The 23,221-nt window shown below is 50.4% G+C and overlaps 2 protein-coding genes and 1 pseudogene across 2 annotated transcripts in view; 1 reads left to right on the plus strand and 2 right to left on the minus strand.

The window, feature by feature from the left end:
- The first annotated feature begins 1,591 nt into the window (after positions 1–1,591).
- LOC121048248 lies at positions 1,592–13,540 on the plus strand (annotated as a pseudogene).
- Positions 13,541–13,850: 310 nt separating this feature from the next.
- Positions 13,851–20,728, minus strand: LOC115324544. The gene is made up of 5 exons (XM_040219948.1): positions 20,704–20,728; positions 15,545–15,637; positions 14,876–15,021; positions 14,419–14,545; positions 13,851–14,185 (listed from the first exon to the last, which is right to left on the minus strand). Exons 1-5 carry the CDS (start codon positions 20,726–20,728, stop codon positions 13,851–13,853), a joined length of 726 nt encoding a protein of 241 aa, XP_040075882.1.
- Positions 20,729–21,177: 449 nt separating this feature from the next.
- Positions 21,178–23,221, minus strand: part of LOC115309787 (4-coumarate--CoA ligase 1) — a 75,343-nt gene continuing 73,299 nt past the window's right edge. The window contains exons 7-9 of the mRNA XM_040219949.2: positions 22,141–22,285; positions 21,506–21,757; positions 21,178–21,296 (exon numbers count right to left, since the gene is read on the minus strand). Coding sequence (XP_040075883.2) covers positions 21,178–21,296; positions 21,506–21,757; positions 22,141–22,285 — 516 coding nt within the window. The remainder of the gene's footprint in view (positions 21,297–21,505; positions 21,758–22,140; positions 22,286–23,221) is intronic.

The raw sequence follows: 23,221 nt of genomic DNA on the forward strand, positions 1-23,221 counted from the left end.
TGTTTGGAAAAGGATTTTCCAGATGAGGCGGGGAGCATGATTGGTCTGTAACACTGTGCATCGAGTTTCTATGGTTTCTTTTTCAGCATTGTGAAGACTTTTAAGCTTGTTTAGAGGTTCAGAGCAGAGTTCTTTCCTGACAGCTTTCCGAGTATGAACCCTTTTAACCGCCGGCGACGGCTTCTTCTGTTGAAGAAGAAACTGTTACTCTTGAAACAACTCCAACAAGAAAAGAAGAGGAGACTGTTCTGGGTACACCCCATTTGGCAGAAGAGAAAGAAGGCGAGTTCCACACAGCGGTAAGTAACCCAATGCAAGTGCCAACAGACTCATGCATACGGGGCCGGCTTGCGTGCCTATACCCGGCGTCAGCGTTGTTAATAAAGAATATGGAGGACTGGATTTCCTTGGAAAATTGAGCGAGTGAGCGGCACGGTAGTGCTAAGTAAAGACGCGCAAAACTGCGCGAGCTAGTCGCTCGAGACCTCGTCCAGCAGGATCCTGCTGGACGAGGTCTCGAGGAAGGAAATTATCTTTCAATTTTATAAGCTCGTGCGCAAGCCTTTGATGTAGTACTCGGGGCTGCTTCACTCCTTCTCACTTTAATTGAGAACGCAAAACAAAAGGAGTAATGCTATGTGCACTACGTAGTGCAGCCCTATCGAAAGTTGCTGTATACACTACGCTAAACTCGATTTGTCAAAACGAATTTTTCGAAGCTAGAGCTTAGTGCAGTCGAAAGGTGTCTGCTTCATACGCAGCAGGTTACGGGTTCGAGCCACGGAGCAAAGCTACTTTTTTTCACAGTGCATTTGGCAGAATTTACGACATTTCTTTTTTTTTTTTTTTTACACATATCACTGAAAAAAAAAAAATTCTACGAAACTTTGCTGAACTAAATGATACCATTTAGTTCAGCAAAATTTCGTCGACATTCCCTTTCCGGAGATGCAGTGGTGGATAGCGGGATGCCGGCTGCACGCCGCGAAGCGTCGTGTACGTAGCAGCCGCAGACCGACGGCGCGAAGCGGCGTGAACACAGGTGCGGGTAGGGTTAACGAGCTGCCCAGTGACTCACGTGCCGTCCAAAAAGGGTAACCCAAATGGCATGAGCTCTCCGCCCTGTCGTGCATATAGCAACTTCCGTGGGAGCTGCACTACGTAGTGCATATAGCATCGCTCAAACAAAAGTTATAAGAGCGAGAATGTCGCCCTCAACGACGCATGCATTGCACAAGCGCGAGCGTTCTTAGCAATTTAAAAGCTTTCTCGTATTCTATATAATCGCCGAATCGTGTACGGGCAGAGGCCAAGTTGCATACAAGATCACAAATGCTCGCGCTGCAGAACCGAGGCATCCTGGGTAGTCCTACCCGTACCGTATCAGCTTACGGTTGTGTGTCAGCACTGGGTAATGCGCGTTAAATGTAACATAATCGTTGCACATTGCTTTTAAACGAAATACATTTTCAGGGAAGAATAATCTAGCTATTACCTATAGAATGCCACTAATTACGTTCTTTATATGAATAATCTTGTGATTGGTTCATCTGATTGCTTTGTTTATCATGGTTTTGTGCTACTCTTCCAGATGCAAGTCATGAGAAATGATCCTTCTCTATTCTTCAAATTTTACCGTATGATGCCAGAAAATTCGATCAACTTCATGCTCTTGTTCGTGATGACTTGACGAAAGAGTTTCCCTGCCGTGAGCCACTATCTTCTGAACGTAGGCTTGCCATCACTCTTAGGTACAACCACAAATTAAAAGAAATCTTCAAATGTCTGTTAAGGTAAACAAAAACCTAAAATTTCAGATTATTTCCATGTCCAGGCACCTTTCCTCTGGCAGCGCCATCAAGGATGTGGCCCTGGCATTCAGGGTTGGTCCCCAGACTTGCCGGAAGGTCATTCACGAGACCTGCAGAGCTCTTTGGAGTAGGTTGAGGGCAACATACCTTGCGGTAAGTATGATTGTTGTTGTTTTTTCATTGATTTAAAGAACTAAGTTTACACAAACTCAAGGAGGGAAAGTACGCAGACGAGCTGGTTAGGAAACATCATTGAAAGAAAACATGAGACTGGGACAAATAAATAACTGACAGCACGACACAGAATGTCTCAACAGATTCTGTGTCGTGCTGTTCGTTATTTTATTTGTCCCAGTCTCAGGTTTTTTTTTCAATGATGTTACCAACTCAACTCTGTTTCCTCACGCCGCGGTGGTGGTGCTTCGGGCACACTTCTGGTCTGGTCTTGTGGGTGGAAGTCGCCTTGCCGGATGGGCATTCCTGTTTTGTTTTGAAAGAAACCAGACTAAAAATTTCCTTCTTGTCAAAATGCCGTGACTGGGGCTGTACTAAAAGAGCCAGGAAAGGTGTGAATATCCGATTTCATGCGTTTTCTGCCTGCTCAGTTCGTCCGAAAACGTGAATAGGTGCCGTGAAAAGGGAAAACCAGACACTGTCGGACCACAATTGATTGTGCGGGCTGCTCCTTTGGTTGAATTCATGGATAGTTGTGGTCGTCAAATTTGTTTGTTTTGTTCCAACATGAATGCGGGGAAAACCATAAAGTTTTCTAGTCCACCCACAGACCACGATCAGTATGTCTTCAAGTTCAAATGGCCGTCTGATCGTTCAAACTGTCGTCTGCTCCCTCAAACTCGCTCCCTCAACTTGTTTAAACTGTTGTCTGCTCCAAACGACAACGGCCAGTGTACCAAACATGTCAATGCAAAAGGCGGGCCTCAAAATAGCTACGTTTAAAGGTTTTTTTTCGATAAGTAGGCTAGGTGTAAACAGCAGATACAAGGAGGTGTTGAGCATTGTTACTAGTGGTGATCACCGACGTGTTGTGCCCAATTCACTTGTTCAAATTCTGTTTGCGATTTTCACTAAAGACGTCGAGCATCGCAACTGCAGTCCGCGCTTTGGCAGCTCGAGCAACATCACGATTAAAAATAGCAAGCAGAGTCTTATGTGAATCAGGCTTTAGCGTCCATTCTGCAACATTCACATGGAATGAATTGCAGAACGTCACATAATGTACCCACAGTTTTACATTGTGACCAGCCTTGTTAATTTTGCTAAGGCCATTAAAGTGATATGATATTTCTAGTAAGACGCAGAATAAGAAAATTCAACGCGAAAAAGGGCACAGGGACTCACACCGACGCCGACAGCATCACATTCCAATGGTTTGTTGATACGGGTTGCGACGCCGGTGGCGTGCGGCTAAAGGCGCTCCACTTTGTTCGTAAACATGAGTTTGTGTATACGGCATGTAAGCATCCATATGTATTTGTAGCGTATGACTTGGCCAGTTTCCTTATTTTGCAGGGCTTTCCTGTTACCAGTCATCTATACACGAACTGCATAGTTGACCACAATTTGCTGTTGTGGCTTAAATTAATTTTTTTGGGGTCCCACTTCACAAATATGTCACTGTTCTTAGGTGCCAACAAATGAACAGTGGCTGAACATCGCGGTTGGCTTCAGAAGGAGGTGGAACTTCCCAAACTGCCTTGGGGCAGTAGATGGGAAACACGTCCACATAAAGGCACCGCCAAACTCGGGGAGCACCTATTTCAACTACAAGATACCAAATGTGTTGTAATAAGGTTGATAGCTGGGCTAGTTGGTAATCGTTGTACATAATAGAGTAAAACAGCGCAAAAGATACAAAGGAAGAGACAAACTGGACAGCACGGAGTGCTGAAAAGGAGAAAGAAAAACACACGTTGATCCACGCAATCACACGCGCACCTTTCACCCGTGTTAGCTGACTACGGCACGCGCTGGACCCTCTTTGTCAACTTCAGGAATTCCAGTTCATTGCCAGATAAGGCCACTGATGCTGCGCTGGTACAATTTTCTTCTCTACTCTGGATATGGAAGGCCTCCAGCATCTCGCGTGTCACTGTGTCCCTGTGTCGTCCCAAGATGGTGGTGGCACAAAAAAACGGCTCGCACAGGCACTCTTTGTAGTGAACTGGTAGGTTTCCTCCCACTGTCGCTCCGAGGGAGTACCTGTGCACGCGGAGCCTATCATTCTAGCAATGTCCCATTTATCCCACATAGGTGCAACCACATAAAAGGTGGATACTGTAGACTACTGCCGTAACTCATGAGACGAACGTCCTCACGTGCTTCTTACTACACTTGTTCCTTGCTATTCCCTCCACCTTCGCATTAACTCTGGGGTAGTAGGGAGAGGGAATAGCAAGGAACAAGTGTAGTAAGAAGCACGTCAGGCCGTTCGTCTCATGAGTTACGGCAGTAGTCTACAGAATCCCCCTCTCGTGCGGCTGCACCTATGAGGTATAAATGGGACATTGCTTGAATGATAGGCTCCGCGTGCACAGGCACTCCATCGGAGCGACAGTGGGAGGAAACATATCAGTTCACTGCAAAGAGTGCCTATGCTCGCCGTTTTTTTTTGTGCCACCACCATCTTGGGACGACACAGGGACACAGTGACACGCGAGATTCTGGAGGCCTTCCACATCCAGAGAAGAGAAGAAAATTGTATCAGCGCAGCATCAGTTGCGTTATGTGGCAATGAACTGGAATTCCTGACATTGACAATGATGGTCCAGCGCATGTCGTAGTAAACTACCATGGGTGAAAGGTGCGCGTGTGATCGCGTGGATCAACGTGTGTTTTTATTTCTCCTTTTCAGCACCCTGTGCCGTCCAGTTTGTCTCTTCCTTTGTATCTTTTGCACTGTTTTATTCCAGATGTGCTGTGTCTATTTGGGAATAGGTCATTAATTGTATGACTTGTGAGTTGGCTTTTTGCAATGAATACTGCATTTCGAAAAGAAAAAAAATGTAGCAACTATTTGTTATTGTTTCATTACACAATAATTATGTGTCTCATAATGTAGAAAAATCATTGTCGCCAGCATTGCACGACATTCTACTTATGACACCGGAGCACCACATTGTGCCACCTGAAGGTACAGAGGGCAGGTTTTGGGCCCAGAGGTTCCACAACTTGTACTCCATGCTGTCTGTAAAACACGATTTTATATCACTTTTGACAGCACTACTTAGTCTTCATGGACTCATCATATAGGCCCCTTTAATGGTTTGTTAATTTGTAATAGCGTAAAATATTGATAATGCATCTATGCCATAATAAGCACCCACTTGCCAGGTTTCAAACGTTTGAAAAACTCGCTGAGGGCATATTGAATGCCCACGTCAGAAACATAAGCTTATTCAGCTAACTTAGGTGCTCCTGTGTGTTGGTTGCTTCTTCGAGTGCACTGGGGCAGTGCGAGAAGCCTCGTGTGTGCAATGGTGCGAATCGGTATGTCACGATCTTTCTCGAACGTGGACGAAGGGGCCGAAGCACCCGCCGAGGAGAGACGACACGCAGCCTGGTTGTGAGGGTGGACGATGTCTGGCCGGAGCGCGTGCGCTCAACGGCGTTTATTGATGTGGTGATCAATGTTGCCCGCCGAGCCAGGCGACTGCAGACGGGCGGACGGGAGGGGGGCGCTACATACTTGTTACATCCCTCCCCCCCAGTTTGTTTTCCTACAAACAAAATAAATCAAATAACAATGCACACGGCCGACACCAACTCGGCGTCTGGTCGTGCCAAGTCCTGGCCGGTCAACGATGAAGGCTACCCCGGCGAGTAACGGTCAGGGGGCCTTCGCTGCCGTGCACCTCGCCTGGGTACTGGTGTCGACGGGCCAGGTGTGGCAACGCCGGGCGCTGCCTGAATCGGTCGGGCTCCACCCGGTGGAGCTGCAGGGACCGGATTTGTGTGTGGCACCGGTCCAACTGGTGCCACAGGACTGGTGACGCTTGTCTCTTCTGTGATGGGTGGCGCTCCACTGGCCACGACTGGTGGTGTTGGGCCCCCTGCAGGCTGGTCCTCTGAAGCGACGGCCGAGGGTGGAAGCCAGGTCCCGAAGCGAGGCCTGACATGGTCGGCGTGCCGGTGCCAGGTGGTCCCGTCGGGCATGCGGACGAGCAGCGACGAGGCACTCGCTGGTGAAACCACACGCCCGGCAGACCAGGGTGGGCCAGGACGGAAGTTCCTGGCGTACACCGACGCTCCCGGCTCCGGCAAAGGCCCGGGACGGCATCCTCGGTCAGCAGCCAGCTTCTGCTTCAGCTGCTTCAGGAGCGCCGTGGACCGGAGGTCTGGATGCAAGACGTCCAGGGGGGTCTTGACCATCCGGCCCAGCAGAAGCTCGCAGGGGGCACGGCCAGTGACCTCATGGGGTGTGGTCCGGTACTGAAAGAGTATCCGGGCCACCTGCGTCCGGAAATCCTTGGGCTGGCTCCTCTTCAGCTTGTTCTTGAGGGTCTGGACCACCCGCTCAGCTGCACCATTGGACGCAGGGTGGTACGGCGGAACCAGCATCCGGCGGATCCCATTCCTCTGCAGCCAGTCCAGGTACTCGGCGCTAGCGAAAGCGGGACCATTGTCGGACACAATAATGTCCGGCAATCCCTGCGCCGCGAAGACTTGCCGCAGCGCCGCAATGGTCGCGCTTGCCGATGGACTGGTGACTGGCAGTGCCTCCACCCACTTGGAGAGGGCGTCCACTACCACCAGGAAGTAGTCGCCCTTGAAGGGTCCCGCATAGTCCACGTGCAAGCGGGACCACGGCTTCTGTGGGAATGGCCAAGGGGTGATCTCCACGTGGCGCGAGGCTCGCTGGTTCTTCTGGCAGACCTGGCAGCCTTGCACCTGGTGCACGATGGCCTGGTCCAAGCCAGGCCACCAAACGTGCGACCGTGCCACCATTTTGGTCTTTTCAATGCCAGGATGCCCCGCGTGCAGCAGCTGCAGCACCTTGGCCCGCAGACTTTGTGGAATCACCACCCTGGAACCCCACAGCAGGCAGCCTTGCTCCAAGCTCATCTCGGCGGTCTTGTGGCTGTATGCCTGGTGACGCAGCTCCTCCCCTCGGGCAACCGCCTTGACCACCTGAGACAGGACCGGGTCCCGGCTGGTCGCCTGCGCCACCGCAGTCCTGGTGAGCACCCCCGGGTAGGCCCGCTCCAGCAGGAACACGTCAGCTGGCTCTGGAACGGCAGCAGGCACCTCCGGCAGGGGCAGGCGGCTCAGGGCGTCAGCAGGTCCCAAGTCCTTCCCAGGGCGGTAGACCAGCTTGTACCTGTAGGCTGCCAGCGTCAAGGTCCAGCGTACCACACGAGGCGATGCTTGCACTGGGACTGCCTTGTCAGGTCCCAGCAGCCCCAGCAGCCCCAGCAGCGGCTTGTGGTCCGTGACTGCCTCGAACTGCCGGCCCCACAGGTACTGATGGAAGCGCTGGACCCCGAAGATGAGGGCCAAGCCTTCCTTGTCGAGCTGGCTGTAGCGTTGCTCAGCCGTATGTAGTCGACGAGAGGCAAACGCCACAGGGCGTTCCTGACCATCCTGACCCCGGTGCGACAGGACGGCTCCTACCCCGTACGGCGACGCATCCACAGTGAGGACTACAGGCTTGGCCGGATCGAAGTGCACCAGCACTGGAGCCTTAACGACGAGCTCCTTGCTGCGCTGGAAGGCCAAGTCCTGCTCCTTCTTCCAGGCCCACTGCTGCCCGTCACGAAGCAGGCGATGCAGCGGCTCCAGATGCGTCGACAGGTTGGGCAGGAACCTCCTGTAGAAGTTGATGAGGCCGAGGTAGCTCTGAAGCTCCTTCTTGCTCTTGGGCTTCGGCGCCTTGAGCACGGCCTCAATCTTGCGGGGTGCCGGGGCCAGGCCAGCCTGGGAGATGATGTGTCCCAGGTACTCCACGCTGGGGGTCAGGAACACGCACTTGTCCAGCCTCAGCTTGAGACCGGCGTCCTGTAGTAGTGTCAGGACTTTGCGCAGGTTCTGCAGGTGGTCCCCGTCGTCGGTGCCGGTAACCGGGATGTCGTCCAAGTACACCGCCACGTGCTTCATGCCCCTGAAGAGGTTATCCATCTCTCTCTGGAAGATGGCTGGGGCTGAGGTCACGCCGAACGGTAGGCGCGTGTACGGGAAGAGTCCCATGGTAGTCGAAATGGTGACATACTTCCGGGCGGCATCCTGGAGCACCAGCTGCTGGTAAGCATCTCGAAGGTCGAGCTTGGTGAACTTCTGTCCCCCGGACAGAGCCGACCAGAGATCTTCTACCCGAGGCAGCGGGTACTTTTCGACGGTAGCGACGGGGTTGATGGTGACCTTAAAGTCCCCGCAGATCCTGACGCGGCCGTCTCGCTTGAGGACTGGAACTATCGGTGCGCCCCACTCGGAAGACTTGACGGGCACCAGGATTCCCTCTCGCTGCAGCCGTTGCAGCTCCTGGGTGACCCCGTCCTTCAGGGCAAACGGCAGCGGACGCGGCTTGAAGAAGCGAGGCCGGGCTCCCTCGGGTACGTGGATGCCAACCGTCGTGCCGGCGAAGGTGCCCACCCCTGGCTGGAACAGGGACTGGAAGTCGGTCAGGAGGATCGGGACGTCCTTCACCACGTGCAGCGCAGCTTCTTGGTACTCCGGCAGCCGAACACCCAGCGAGTGAATCCAGTTCCGGCCCAGCAGCGTCGGCGACGACCCCTTGGTTAAGTAAAGGGGAAGGATTGCCTCCCTGTCGCCAAGGCGAACACTGACTTGGGCCCGACCCTGGACCTGGGAAAGCTGCCCGGAGTAGCTGCGCAGCATGACGTCTGACGCCTCGATGGACACGCCGGGGAAGGTCCGCTTGAACAGCTTCCCGGGCATGACCGACACGCTGGCCCCTGTGTCCAGCTCCATGGTGATGGGGTGGCCGCAGATTTTGACGGACACCAAGTATGGTGGCACGGACGATGGAGGCTTACTCGTCTGCCACACGTCGAAAATCTGCGGGTCCTCGGCCACGATGTGGACCCTGGCTGAAGACGGACCCAGGCCTGGTGCCGCTCGTCCACGCCGCGTTCTCTTGCGACGACCACCCTGGCCGCGGGCTTGGCTGGAACCCGGGCTTGAACCAGGCTGCTGCTGCTGCTGGCCGCCGCTCGTCCTCCCCCCTCGGCAGACATGTGCGAGGTGCCCAGTTCTCCCGCACGTGAAGCATTGTGCTTGGACGAACTGGCACTGTGAGGGGGAGTGGGCAGCACCGCAGCGGCTGCAGGCACCGCTCCTTGCCGCCATCTTGTTCACCGCCGCTTCCGACGACGGCGAGCCGGCAGCACGCGCTATCTCGCTGGCGTTTTTCGCTGCTGCTTCCATCGCCAGCGCTGCCTTCACCGCGTCGTCCAGCGAGGGGTCGGGGAGCTCCAGGAGTCGCGTCTGCATGGCAGGGTTGTTGATGCCGCAGACGAACCGGTCCCGGAGTAGCGAGTCCAACTGGTCGCCGAACGCGCAGGTGCTCGCTAACCCTCGTAGCGCAGCGACGAACTGCCCGAGGGTCTCCCCGTCCTGGCGGCTCCAGTTGTTGAAGAGGAACTGCTCCATAAGCGTGGACGGCGCCGGGCTGAAGTGCGATCGCAGCGTGGCGAGCAGCTCACCCAGCGATTTGACGTGCGGCGTGGCCGGCTTGAGGAGGTCGAGCAGGAGGCTGAAGACGCGGGTCCCGCAGCTAGCCAGGAAGATGTCCCGTTGTTTCGCCTCAGGCGTGTCGTTCGCCCGGAAGAACACGTGGACCTGTTCCTCGTAGACCGGCCAGGCGGACCCATCTCCCTCGAACGGCTCGAGCCTCCCGTACAGCGGCATGGCGACAGGAGCGGGGTGCGGTGTTCCGACTCTCTCGGCGGCGTGGGCCGAACCGTGCACGTTGGTGGGCTCCAGTGCCACCCCTATTGAAAAAACCAGCTTAAGCTGGTCCCAGCTTCAAGCTGGGTTATTGCCCCAGCATGCCCAGCTTGGCATGCTGGTCATGCTGGTTGATCTGGTCATACTGGTCATGATGGTTGATCTGGTCCCAGCTTCAAGCTGGGTTATTGCCCCAGCATGCCCAGTTTGGCATGCTGGTCATGCTGTTAAACTGGTCATGCTGGTGAACTTCCCAACCAGTTTAACCTGTTTAAATTAATACACAGAATAAAAAAGCCAAGCTCGTCAGAAAAGCCAACTCGGCATCCAATTTATTATTTTCGTACTTGCGGCAGCCTCACATGAACTCAAATGCTACACATCCTCGGCGCTGACACAGTACTAACCGACGCACAGATTCTCGGTGCAAATTGTCTACAATGTTAATAAAACCAGATTGCTTATCTCTCAACACGAAAAAAATACTAGACACAGGCCAAAAACAGGCAATAGCAGACGAAAATACTACACGGACGAGAGAAGCGAACCTGGGTCCCGCCAGCGATGGGGGCGAAGCGGCAACTTGCGTGGTCGGCAGAGGCGAGGAAATCCGTGTGGCTTGGATGGCATTGGCGATACTCCTCGGCACCGCCGTCATTCTTGGGCACACACACGTTCGAAGACACGAAGCGACGCCGCAGTCGGGACGTCTGACATCTTCCCGCACTGAACGGACTGCCGCTCGCTGTCTTCTCAAAACCCGCTTCGCTTGCACCGTCGTTCAACTAGTCTCCAAACAACGCGCACACAGCCGTCCCTTCGATCTGCCCTCTGCCCAAGCTATCCAAACGCGTCTTCGATTCTCCGTTTCTACCACTCTCTCTCTCTCTCTCTCTTTTCTCGCACACAAAGGTAGCTTGTACTGTTCCTCGTCGCCAGTGTCACGATCTTTCTCGAACGTGGACGAAGGGGCCGAAGCACCCGCCGAGGAGAGACGACACGCAGCCTGGTTGTGAGGGTGGACGATGTCTGGCCGGAGCGCGTGCGCTCAACGGCCTTTATTGATGTGGTGATCAATGTTGCCCGCCGAGCCAGGCGGCTGCAGACGGGCGGACGGGAGGGGGGCGCTACATACTTGTTACACGGTAAAGCCTACTCTACCTTGTACATACCTGTATCACTACAGTTAAAATGTTTTCTGATGGTGTTATGACTTTCTTGTCCCAGATTTTATCGAACAGAAATGTGCCAGATTACTTTGTTATAATTGATTGTGAAATAGAGCTTGGAATGGCCAATATTAAGCTGAAGTCCCCACTATGGACATCTCGTAAGCCGTAGTTTCTTTGGAACATATGCTGACACTATAATTGATGCAATGCCATTTTTTTTTCAGAAATCCTTTTCCATTGTACTCATGGCAGTGGTGGACACAAATTACAACTTTGTAATGGTTGACGTTGGTGCCACAGGGAGACACAGCCATGGGGGTGTCTTTAAGGCCTCAGAGTTTGGGAGACGGCTGGAGAACGAAACATTGGAACTTCCGGGCCCAGCGAAGCTTCCGAAGAGCACAAAAGTGACACCGCACGTGTTTGTGGGCGATGAAGCTTTTCAGCTTCGCCTTGACTTCATGCGCCCGTTTCCTGGAGCCGACCTGGAGCCAGACCATAGGGTCTTCAACTATAGGCTGAGCCGAGCAAGGTACGAAAAGACAAGATGTGTCAGATTTAGAAACAAATATACTATGCTAGGAGAAACTGATAATCAAAAGTTAACTTCTGTTTACTGAAAGGGTAACTCCACTTAATTTTTGTTTTTGAAAAAAAAAACAGTGCAGTCCTCTTCAGTATCACCTAGGAAGACCACACAGAAAAAATTATGTCCTAGTTTTGTCTAAATGTTTCTTAAGCGCTCCGGCAAACTTTGCAACTCGCAAACTTGTCGAAATTGGCTGACTCGAAAGGGCGAATTGAGGGGCAACCAACATTGCAGTCAAGGCTATGCCATGGGCATAGGCAGCATTGAGCTAAAAGTCGTCACCATTGCCCCCTTTTGCCTGTTTTTACTTCTCCGAGCAAGCGTAACGGGTGACGTCAGCAACGTTTCCTTTCGGCGCTCAGCAGTGTCCACATTATTGGCATAACATGCCTGCGCAGCGCGCTTCTTGGGAGCCGTCCGGCCGCCCCGCCGTGGTCCTGCCATTACCATTGTTTCCGCGTCACAACCGCCGTCGTCGTCTCATATCTTGTGATTATTGCCTCTCAAAGTTTTGTCCGCACTACGTACACTACTTGTGCGGACTTCAGTCGCAGATGTGCAGACGTCGTCGAACGTCGTAGATAACAAAATATGTTAATGGGTGCGGCGCAGACGACACTTACGCTTGGCACAAGCCTGCCCCGATCCCGTCCGTCGTTGCCTAGAGGATCACGTGACATCTAGTACCACGTGATAGCCATGTTCTTGGTGGCCCTAGGCCAATGTTGGTGGACGGAGCCGAAGTTTCGATTTCGAATTTTGTGCTTGCGTTTAAAATTATATTTAAAAATATAATCCCATTTTTCGCGAAGCAAATAACGTAGACAAGTATTTATTACTTTTATAGTTAATTTTGGGGGACAGCTTTTCTAGCTCATGTATGTACGCACTACTGTTATGTTGTCACGAAGACAAAAATATTATGCTGCAGACGCATCGTGGAGAACGCCTTTGGAATCCTGGCAGCCAGGTGGAGGGTCCTTCTCGGTCGACTGAACCTCCTTCCGCAAAATGCCGAGTTTGTCGTCCTGGCATGTTGCGTTCTTCATAACTTTTTGTGTGCAGGACGAGAACAAGCATACATGCCAGCAGAGTATGTAGACACTGAGGATAAACAGGGAAATGTCACTCTGGGTAAGTGGAGATCTGAAGTAGATAAAAGCCACTTAAGTGACTTGCAGCGTACTTCTGCAAAAAACTTTAAGAAAACTGCTGGTGGGACACGGAGCACTTTCGTAGAGTATTTTATGAAGGAAGGTGCAGTTCGCTGGCAGTGGGCACACACGTGTCTTCAGCCACCACTAATGCAATAAGGTCCAAGACCAGTCTGGCTCCTTACAAGGTGGTACAGGGTCTCTTAGCATAAAATAAACAAGCTTGAATTTTTTTATTAAAATTGAATTTGTGTTATTACCGTATTTTCCCGACCATACGTGTTTAAGAGTTGAAATTTCACCCGATTTGGACTAGCTATGGGCACAAACTATATACAAAGATTTTTTTTTTTTTTCTAGATCGTTCACTGTCTCAAGGTGTGAAGGGTTTTATTAATAAAGGGGTACATTAATGTTGATTTATATATGATACAAGCTTCTTTGTGAAGCTAATAGGGCTCTTGCACGAGACCATGATGCAACGCTACCACCCGGTTTATAAATCTCACCCAGACCCCCCAGAATCTTGCCGCTGTTATACGTTTCATTTGTCAAGGTGTGCTGCGTATGATAATTTTTAAATTCAGACGAGGCACAGACTAAGCACGGCGTGCGGACTGTCTAAGCAAAAACTTATTTTTGACCTTAATTTAGCCTTTGCGGACTATAGTTAGGAAAATACGGTATATATTTTCATTGCACGAAGACCTGAATGCCAACACAAACCGGTAGTGGTTGTATTGATCTGCACATAAGCAGAAAATGTACCTATCAAAGACATTAAAACATGCATTCTCTCTCACTTGTTTTAATTGCTATTGCTGGCGTGATGGGACATGATCATACTATTTTGCAGTTTTAGCCTACTTACCGTATCTGGCTCTACAATGAACTAAAAGCCAGAACTACTGGCCTCCAGGTATAATAACTGGCCAGCTAGAAAGCAAGCGGTATATTTCTCACATGGCACGCACAACGGAACAATAATACAACACAGTTTTTAGCTGGCTCATGGTTGGACCAGGCGGCTTGTAGCTTTGGCTCTTTGTCCACCATAGGACGAGACGGAACATAGTTGTGAATGGCACCGTTTAGTATTAGGATTTCACTGCAGTGTCAAGCTGCACATCAGACATAGTCTTAATCGAATGACACTTTTAGGCAGACTGCATCAGGCAAATGATTTGTGTGCACAAGTAGTTTATTGTTCCCCCTCAAACTTCTTGGCTGCCCCAAGCACACCTATCTGAAAATCAGTTCTCAGGCGCTGTGGGCACAGCCTCATCTTGTGGGCCATGATTTGACAGAAGAGGGCGCACTCGTCAACCTCTTCAACTTGATCGAGCTGCTCGTCGACCTCGTCTAGTTCGACATCAACTCTGCTTTTCTTCCTGTTTGACTTTACGCCACATCGCTTTTTGGGAGCATTTGAAGTGCTGGCCTTTGGTGGTGCTTTTGGTGATGCAGCCTCACTTGACAGGCTGCAAGAGCTGTCTGAGCTCAGGATGTCTGGTGCATCACCGTGCCCCAGCGGGTATAGAAGGAAAATGTGTACCAGAAAAGTCATAACAATAAATTAACACTGCCTGTATTCATAATTCATCAGGTATAGAGATGTTTAACAACTTTATTGTCAAGCAGGCCAGGCTTTACAATAGAGCATTGCTATAAGAGCTCTAAAAGTGTACAGTAGGTACAGTTGTCCTCAAGGTGGCTGGTGCATTGGTGTATCAATAATGTTCCTTCTCTGTCAATACATTGTTTGTGACCTTTTCTTTCACTGTAAATCTCCATGAGGACGGCCTCTGCGCTCTCCTGAGTCTTTGTGCACCCCTGCGCCATGCTGCTTGTGGTGCTAAAAAAAGTAATGTAGAAAGGTAAGCAATAATTATTGTACTGCTTAATAAAGCATTTGCCACTGCCCTGTTTCACCATGTAATCGAAGCAAAAATTGTTTATTCCTTTTGATATCAAGAAGAGACATGAACTTTCATGTAGGCAAGCAGATTTGTGTTACTTTTTACGCCGTGCTTTTTGTGTTGTGGATGCTTAAAATTCCATATATATTGGGCATCTCGCCTAAAAAAAGATAGAAGGTAGCCTGATAGGGGGGGGGGGGGGGGACAAAATTTGGACTCAAAGAGAAAGAGAGTGCACACAGTGAAAAATTGGGCCCTGCAGTAATCAATCTGCAGATGTGCTTGGTGCGGATCAACTAAATCTGACGTAATTTCCGATCATTTTGAAGTAGCACCAGCGGACTTCCTTGGCACCATCTGCGCCCGAACCACTTGGTCCGCCTACCTTCCATTTCTTGAATTTCTTAGTGAATGTATCACGAAGACTCTTCCATCGGAATTGCGGAGTGTTACCTAGAAATCAATACAATTCATGTAAGCAAATTTTCTTGCAACATCCCCCTACAGTAAAGTACCAGCCGGCTAATCGTACAAATGCACAGTAGTAAGTCCATTAGGTAGAACAGCATCTTGAATTAGCACCAGAAGACTTTCTTGGCACCTGCGCCGGAGCCACCTGGTGCGCCTGCCTCCCATTTCTTAACGTGTCAGGCGGCCAACCCCCACAAAATGTTTTTGTTTTAGTAGAGGAAGACAAATATTGAATGCCATGAAAGGTACTGTACATCGCCTACTACACGCAAAGATGAGAAAAAGCCCTCTCCACCCTCCCGAATATAATTCCAGGCTACGCCACTGACTTTTTGTCACGAAGAATCTTCCATCTGAATTGTGGAGTGTGACTATCGCCACAAATCGGTACATGTAACCAGCTTTCCTTGCAACAACCCTCTAGAGTACAGTACCGGTCGATTAATCTAACAACTGTGCAGTAGTAAGCTGCGTCATGATGCCACCAAAACAAAAGTACTCTTGCCTTCGGGCTCTTCGCCGACCTCCTCCAACACGTCATCCCAGAAAGATGTCGTGAAGTCCACGATGGGCCGGAGAGGAATGCCGGAGAGGAATACTAGGTTTTAGCATTCCTTTCCGGCCCATCGTGGACTTCACGACATCACCACTTCGAGGTCTGTCAAACTACCTTCACCAGACTCTTTCACCTCTTGTGGGCAAAACGACGACCTATATACAAAATTCCAGCGACTTCGTGGAACAGATTTCGACGTTGAAGGTGACCACCGAAGAAAGTCTCGTTTCCATCGACGTCATTGCGCTATTCACAAGCATCCCGGTTCCCCTGGCTGTCGCCAAGGCCAAGAACGCCCTCGAAGAAGACCAATCCCTTAGCGAAAGGACAAAACTTAGCGTGGAGGAACTCTGCCGCCTGCTTGAGTTCTGCCTTAGCAGCACCTATTTTACTTTCAAGGGAGAATTCTTCAAACAGTCCAGTGGAACCGCAATGGGTGCCTCCATTTTCGCAACAACAGCGAACCTATGTATGGAAGCCATCAAGGAAAAGGCGCTACAGTCATTTCACACGGCCCCCAAAGTGTTCTTGAGGTACGTAGACGATTGTTTTGCATCCTAAAAACGTCGGAAGTGGACACGTTCCTTACACACCTAAACTCCATCGAGACGTCTATACAATTCACCGTGAAGCATGAAAAGGACTATACCTTACCTTTCCTCGATGTGCTCGTCTGAAGACAAAATGAAGAGCTCCAGCTTTCTGTCTACAGAAAACCGACACCTACTGGACGCTATCTCCATTTCCATTCCAATCACCCAGCCTGTCACAAGGCATCAGTGGTCAGAACACTTTTATCTAGGTCAAAAAACATCTGCTCATCCGAAGCTGACCGTAAAAAAGAGGAACACACCATCTTCGCCGACCTACAACATAACGGTTATACAAGCAGCTTCATCCGCCGCATTTCGCGTGATCAAGCCCGAGATCGCCGACACCTGCTACTCCCAGCAAGTACACAGACCCGTCGTACCTCACGCATCAGCGTCCCTTACATAACAGGTACAAGCGAGGCGCTGGTACGTGTACTGGCCAAAGAAGGGATCCAGGATGCCCACAAGCCGATGTCTACGCTTGGAAGACTCATGCCCCGTCCAAAGGATCGCCCGCCTAAGGAAAAAGCACAAGGCGTCGTTTATGAAATTCCATGCGCGGACTGTCCGGTCACATACATCGGGGAAACGAAGAACTTTCGGGAGAGAATCCGCCAGCATATGAACGATGTTCGAAAGTTTGACCACGAACGAAGCGCCGTAGCCGAGCACTGCGACGTCAAGGACCACAAAATGGACTTTGCCAACACCAGCATCCTGGCTGTTGAGACCAATCCCAGACATAGACTTTTTATTGAATCTTGGCACATACAAACAACGCCAGAAAACATAAATAGATCCCTCGGCACTCTGCCGACCGGCTACCTGAACGGACTTCGACACCTCACCGATGCAAAACGATAGACACTGCCGTAGAAGAAGAACACAGATTGCTGCTCCTCAACGGCCATAGCCGCAGTCAACCCCTTAAGAAGAGACCGAGCTGGTCTCAAAACGTAGGGTTTTTCCTTTATACGAGGATTTGGTTGGTGTATATTTTATTTAATATTATTGTTGTTCTCCAACCAGAGAGACTTCTCTCAAATGTTCACCTTCACGTTTTTCCTTGCAATATCTGAGCAGTGTGTCTCGGAAGCAATTGTACAGAGACGTTGTTGACGTTGTCCTCCCGGTTCCGTTGTATAGGTCTTTGTATGTCTTTGGGATGGGACAGGATGTCCTTCAGCGAGTTAAGGAAATGGCAGTTCCGCCGAGTGTTAAAACCTTTTTTTTTAAATTACATGCTCGTGTCCTGCCGGTGGAGACATCGATCGATGATAAGGGTCTGTTTGTACCGTGGGAGTAAATTGTTTACGGTGTCAAAAACCGGAGACCGTAGAACACGTCTCTCTAGATATTTGTGATGAGATTTTCTTTTGGGGCGTGCTGCAACGCACACTGAAAAAGGAGTTCCCGTTGGATCCATGGGGCATCCGGTACCCAAGCATAGAAAATGATAATTGTGTCCCTTACGACTTGGTTATGCTTTTGGGCCTACACAGCATCTGGAAATCGCGCTTGGCGGTTCGTCATGCAGAAGTTGATGCTAGGCCGGTTTCTGATTACTTTTGTTTTTCTTTGCGCAACCTCATTGAGGTGTGGAAAGCGCAGGAGTGGTGCCCAGATTGGGTGCCTGTTCTAGAAGAAGCGCTGCCGTGGAAACCTTTTTAACTTTGTGTATGTAGTTTTTGTTTAACCATCGCGTCTGCTTGAATCCTTCTGTACCTGGTTTTGTTGATACTTATGCCTGTCAATAAAAGTGAAAGCCGTTTACAACTCCCTGTAACGCCGAATTGGGGTGCAGCTCTTGAGGAGGAGGAGGGAAGGGTACTGAGGGGAGGGTAGACCCCTCCTCCTCCTTCTCCTCCTCCCCTCATTCTATAATATGCTCCGGGGGGGTCACCTGACCTCGGGGGGAGGAGGTCACGTGACCTCGGGGGGTGTCAAGTGACTTAGGGGGGGGGGACGGGGGTCACGTGACCTCGGGGGAGGGGGCCACGTGACCTAGGGAGGTCACGTGACCTTGGGGGTCACGTGGGGTCACAAGACCTTGAGGTACCTTGGGAGGGGTCACGTGACCTGGGGGATCACGTGACCTTGGGAGGGCTCAAGTGAGCTCGGGGGTCACGTGACCTTGGGGTGACCTTGGTTACGCCGACGGCGACGCCACTCAAGCCGGAAACGGGCGCCTAAGAGCTGCGCTCTAAAAGAGAACAAAGGGTAAAGGCCCGTTCACACTCTTGCGACTCAGTTAGACCGAGAGAGACCAAACCGGTTTTTATGCCTCTTGCAACTTCTTAGGACCAGCTCCGCTCCATCGCATCCGGTCCTAAGAAGTCGCAAAAGGCTCAAAAACCGGTCTGGTCTCTCTCGGGCTAAGTCGGTCGCAAGAGTGTGAACGGGCCTTAATGCACTTGGCTCAAAATCTCGAGGTGGTGAGCTCAAATTCTGCCGGGTACTGATGTCCTTTTATATGGTGTCCTATGGGCGAAAAGCGCCGTTCACACACTTGCAACCGAGCAGGACGGAGAGATACAAGACCGGTTTTTTAGCCTCCTGCGGCGTCTTAGGACAAGCTTCGCAGCAGCGTATCCGGTCCCGAGACGTCGAAAAAGGCTTAAAAACCGGTCTAGTCTCTCTCGGTCGTACTCGGTTGCAAGTGTGTACGGTCCTTAAAGGCTCGTTCACTCTTGCAACCGAGTACGACCGAGAGAGACCAGACCGGTTTTCTTAGGACCGGATGCGCTGCAGCGGGGCTGGTCCTAAGAGATCGCAAGAGGCTTAAAAACCGGTCTGGTCTCTCTCGATCGTACTCGTTTGCAAGAGTGTGAACGGGCCTTAACGCTTATCGGTGTCAGTTTTTCGTTACGACCGGCTGTTACAGCGAAACCTTACGTGCCTCTAAGAAAATCGGTTGATAAGAACCAAGAGGCGACGTTTTAAAAGTTTGCTGCTGCCCGTGTTGCCAGGAAGACTGATATTAAAATTCAGCGTCGGCCGCATTTCTCATAAAGTGTAGATCTGCGCAGGACGGTTTAATCAACATAACGAAGTAGAACAACAAAATTTTATTCGTTCGGGACTTTTTTTTTTCTCAATGTTACACCAAGACTCGGTTTTATAAAAAAGTGTTTATTGGACCTGATACTTTTTTGTATGATGTACTCAACTGTTAAACATAACGCGGGAGCGGTGGCCGGAGAGACTGCATCCGTCATCTACCGGCTCACTCTGGCAGCTTGTGCCGCTTTTGCTTTCTAGAGTTACACTCCCAGCTCCGAAACAATCTCGATGCGTGACTCGGCGATAAAAAGAAAACAAACAAATGTCCCTTCGAGTTTGTTTCCTGTTGTTTGAAGAAGGTAGCCTTTATCAGGGAAACTGCGAGATCACCACGATATGACAGCCCCGCGTGGTAAAGGCGTAGGTGTGACTGAACAGAATGGCAAAAACAACAAAACAAACAAATACAAATTGAAAGCGTGGGTGATAAAAAAACGAGGACGTCATACGATGATTGTATCGGGAGTGGCGACATTTGCAAAAAGAACCACCTTATTATCTGCCGCATCATTGATTTAATTGCTATACTTCGTTTCAGCATCTGTCCGAGCGCAGCCAAAGCTACGTGTGGCCGGAGCCAACCACACGCCGGCAATAGGTCAGGTAATCTCGCCTGCACTTTTGCATCACTCCGCTACGCCCCTGGTCCGCGCCGCCCGCGCTCGCCGCGAGTATTTCGTCTGCTACGGGTGTTTCAACGGTATCGTCTGCTACAGGTTTAAAAAGTGGCCTTTCACGTTCTAAATTTTGGTCACAGGGGATGTCAGTACGTAGGTTGGCCGCTGGCGTCTGCGCCCGAGCTTTCCATCTGTTCGTCATTTCGGCATAGTTTCGAGATGTATGTACACATTGCAAGGTGCCCGACGACCCGGCCGTTGATGTTTCCTTGTATTGTCTGGATATACCAAAGCTCGAGGCGCAGTCCTTTACACCTGCTTCTCGGCATTCAATGTGATCGGCCGGTAAAGGGGTGCCCCGATTTCGCCGTGTATCAGGGAATTGAAGTGGCCCAGACGCTTTTCTTGTTTAACGCATTCGCGGTACGACGCGACCGGAGTCTCCTGCCGAGTTTGAAAGTAGGCATTCATCACGACCTCTCGCGCCTGACGCCCAATTGTGCCTTTGCGAAAGGGCGTTTTGAAAGGACTCGGTGAGGAAAGCAGCTAAACAAAATCATACAGAAAAACCGAGCGCTGCAGCCGTGTTGCCAGCGGATGTACGCGTTTTCACCAAACCACATGCATTTACATATATTAATAAAACATACACTTCAGATATTTAATTCCTTTCGTTGCAAATCCTTCTCAGCAATACACATCTGGAATGTTGTGCACTGTTTACGCACAAAACAGTTATTTAAAAAAAATATACTTTTGCGGGCTGTTTTGTGGTGCGTAAGAATGCTCTTCTCGAAGTTGCGAACCGTCCCTGAGCCTTTGGCTCCGCTCGGACGGAAGCTGAAATGAAATATAGACATCTCTGATATGAGAAGTGGCGTACCAACTTGTTTTTGAGTGAGGGGGCAAACCAGACCCCTCCCCCTCCCCCCCCCCCCCCCCCCCCCGGTGGGTCGTGCGCTTGGTATCCCTTGGGCGCCGCCGACCAGTCTTTGCCCTGCCCAGTGGCGGCTGTTTCAGAGGCGGGGGGGGGGGGGGGGGTGGCAAAACACACGCCTTGCCCCCCCCCCCCCCCCAAAAAAAAAAAAAAAGTCTGAGGACGGGGGGGGGGGGCGGTAAGCGCCCCCCTTTCCCCCCCGGTTGGTGCGCCCATGGGTATAAGTTTCAGCCACCGCTTCCGCGTTATATTTGACAGTTCAGCACACTGTACACTTTGACTTGACTACATTGAATTGCCAACCAAAACCACCACCTCCACAAAAGTAAAAAAATATTTTTTTTTTCTTTTTGTAGAACCTGACGAGTGAGCCTAGTCGCCTCCATGAAGAATCCGCAGTTTCTTTCTGATGACTTTGCCGTTGACGTCTTTTGGAATCTTGTCAACAAACTTTACGCCCGCATGCAGGTGCATGTAGTTTCCAAGTTTGTCTGGGAAAGGATGACAAAGATTAGATTACTACTGGGTGTCGAACGTCGACGAAAAGAAGACGCTTTTAATTGCTAATAAAAAGTATTTTCTTGAGTAATACCCGAACCATATTTCCCTCAATTCTACTTTAAAACGAGCTGCGTCTAATGTTCAATGCTTAAGCTTATAGGATGCATGCAATGTATCTAATATGCAGACAGATAATCACCTGCAACAAATTCTTGGAGCGCTGCCTCGGTGATTTTTTCGCAAGATGTTTTCAACACAACAAACGCCATGGCCGCCTCCTCGTACCGTGGATGAGGAACGCCAATGACCGCCGCTGCTTCAACTTCCTCGTGGCTGAGCAATACACTCTCAATGGAGGAAGGTGCGACGTTGATTCCCATGCATCGGAAGAACTGGCTCATTCGCTCCACGTAGAAGAACCGGCCCTCTTCGTCGTAGTAGCAGATATCACCTGTAATACTTACTATTTACTGATCCTATCTAAAATGGCAGTTCATGTGTTCATATAAAGCGAAAGCACGTAGGAAAAAAAATGAGCCGAGAGTCTGAAATAAGTAAGATCTACGTCCGGACAAAATTACTACACAGTTCTCGGGGTTCAAGTGTCCGAGTATGAAAGAACGAGAATGTGACTTCTAGGCTAACATTATTCGTGCGCACGGTGGCGCATCCACCCACACGTGCTGTCACGTGAACCCCTGTGCCATCCAAGTTTGCCGCTGTGTCTGCCAGTGGCCTAGGCCAATACCCCCTAGAAAACGAGGTCTGCTCAAGACGTCATCGGCAAGCGGCAAATACTTCGACATGAATTTTGACATAGCCGGCATTCGCTACCTGTTCGTACCCAACCGTCGAGTGTAATCGCCTGAGACGTAGCTTCCGGATTTCCGTAATAGCCCCTCATGGAAGTTGGCGACTTCACGAGCAGTTCTCCGCTTTCGTTCGGGCCAAGCACTTTCCCACTCTCGATGTCCACAACCTGACCAGAGATAGCAAATAATGGTCAGTATTTTGTTAACTGCCATCCTTCTATCACAGTAATTGACCATCAGTTATACAAAAGGGTCGAACTCCTACTAAATTGTGGATGCAAAATCATCGGTTAACGATAAGCGATTATTGCTCACGTTTTGTTTTTTAAATGACAAGTTTTATATAACTGCTTGCAGGCATCTGCGTTTCTGGGCTTCATTCTACTCAGATATTTATAAGAATAGCAACTGAGGGAGAGGGGAGGCGAGAGTGCGCGGGGAGGTCAGGGCACTGAGCTCTGCTTGGAATGGTTTATCGGGTATACGCCATACTGACTGTCTAAACAGGTTCGAACGCGTTTAGACTGCGGGTAGAGACGAACGCAACTGGCTTGTCGTCTGCCCACTAACTATAGCAAGCAGAGCTTGGCGCACTGACGTCGCCGCGAGAGTTTGTCTCCTCGTGTCCCTCAGTTTCTATTCGTATTTGCAACATTTAATTTATAGGAACATTTAACCGTACCCTTCAGGCTCTCATTTAGACCATTCAGACCTCTGGTGCTAAACGTCTAGACTCTCAGAAAAAAACTGGTATATTCTTGCACCCTTTGTCCCATATAAGACGCCCCAAAACTTCAGTTCGTCGTACAGCGCCCTGACGTTGAACCGACGGTACCACCCTTCACGAGGGGCTTGATAGCCAAGTGGTGCAGCTTGTTAAAATAGCTAATGCACGTCTTCCTGACTACAGAACAAGTAATCGTGCTTTTCTTGGCCCTACTGCAAAACGTGCTTTTTTTTCATGTAGTCTTTGACACGTACTTTAGCTGTTGAATTAAGTATATCTCACCGTTCTCAAGCCCCTCGTAGAAGTTTGGGCCGTCTGTTTGAAGTCAGTACGCTGTACGTCGAACCAAAGCTTTGGGGTGCATTATATGGGACAA

Source organism: Ixodes scapularis, unplaced genomic scaffold (genome assembly GCF_016920785.2).
Source record: "Ixodes scapularis isolate PalLabHiFi unplaced genomic scaffold, ASM1692078v2 PGA_scaffold2__306_contigs__length_199485367, whole genome shotgun sequence".
Lineage (NCBI taxonomy): Eukaryota > Metazoa > Arthropoda > Arachnida > Ixodida > Ixodidae > Ixodes > Ixodes scapularis.

Coding starts and splice junctions, on each gene's coding strand:
- LOC115324544 (XM_040219948.1), bottom strand. CDS start 20,728: ATGTCTATATTTCATTTCAGCTTCC. Junction 15,638..20,703: donor TATATTTCATTTCAGCTTCC/GTCCGAGCGGAG, acceptor GCTAAAACCTAG/TATTCCTCTCCGGCATTCCT. Junction 14,186..14,418: donor GATTTACAGTGAAAGAAAAG/GTCACAAACAAT, acceptor TTTTCCTTCTAT/ACCCGCTGGGGCACGGTGAT.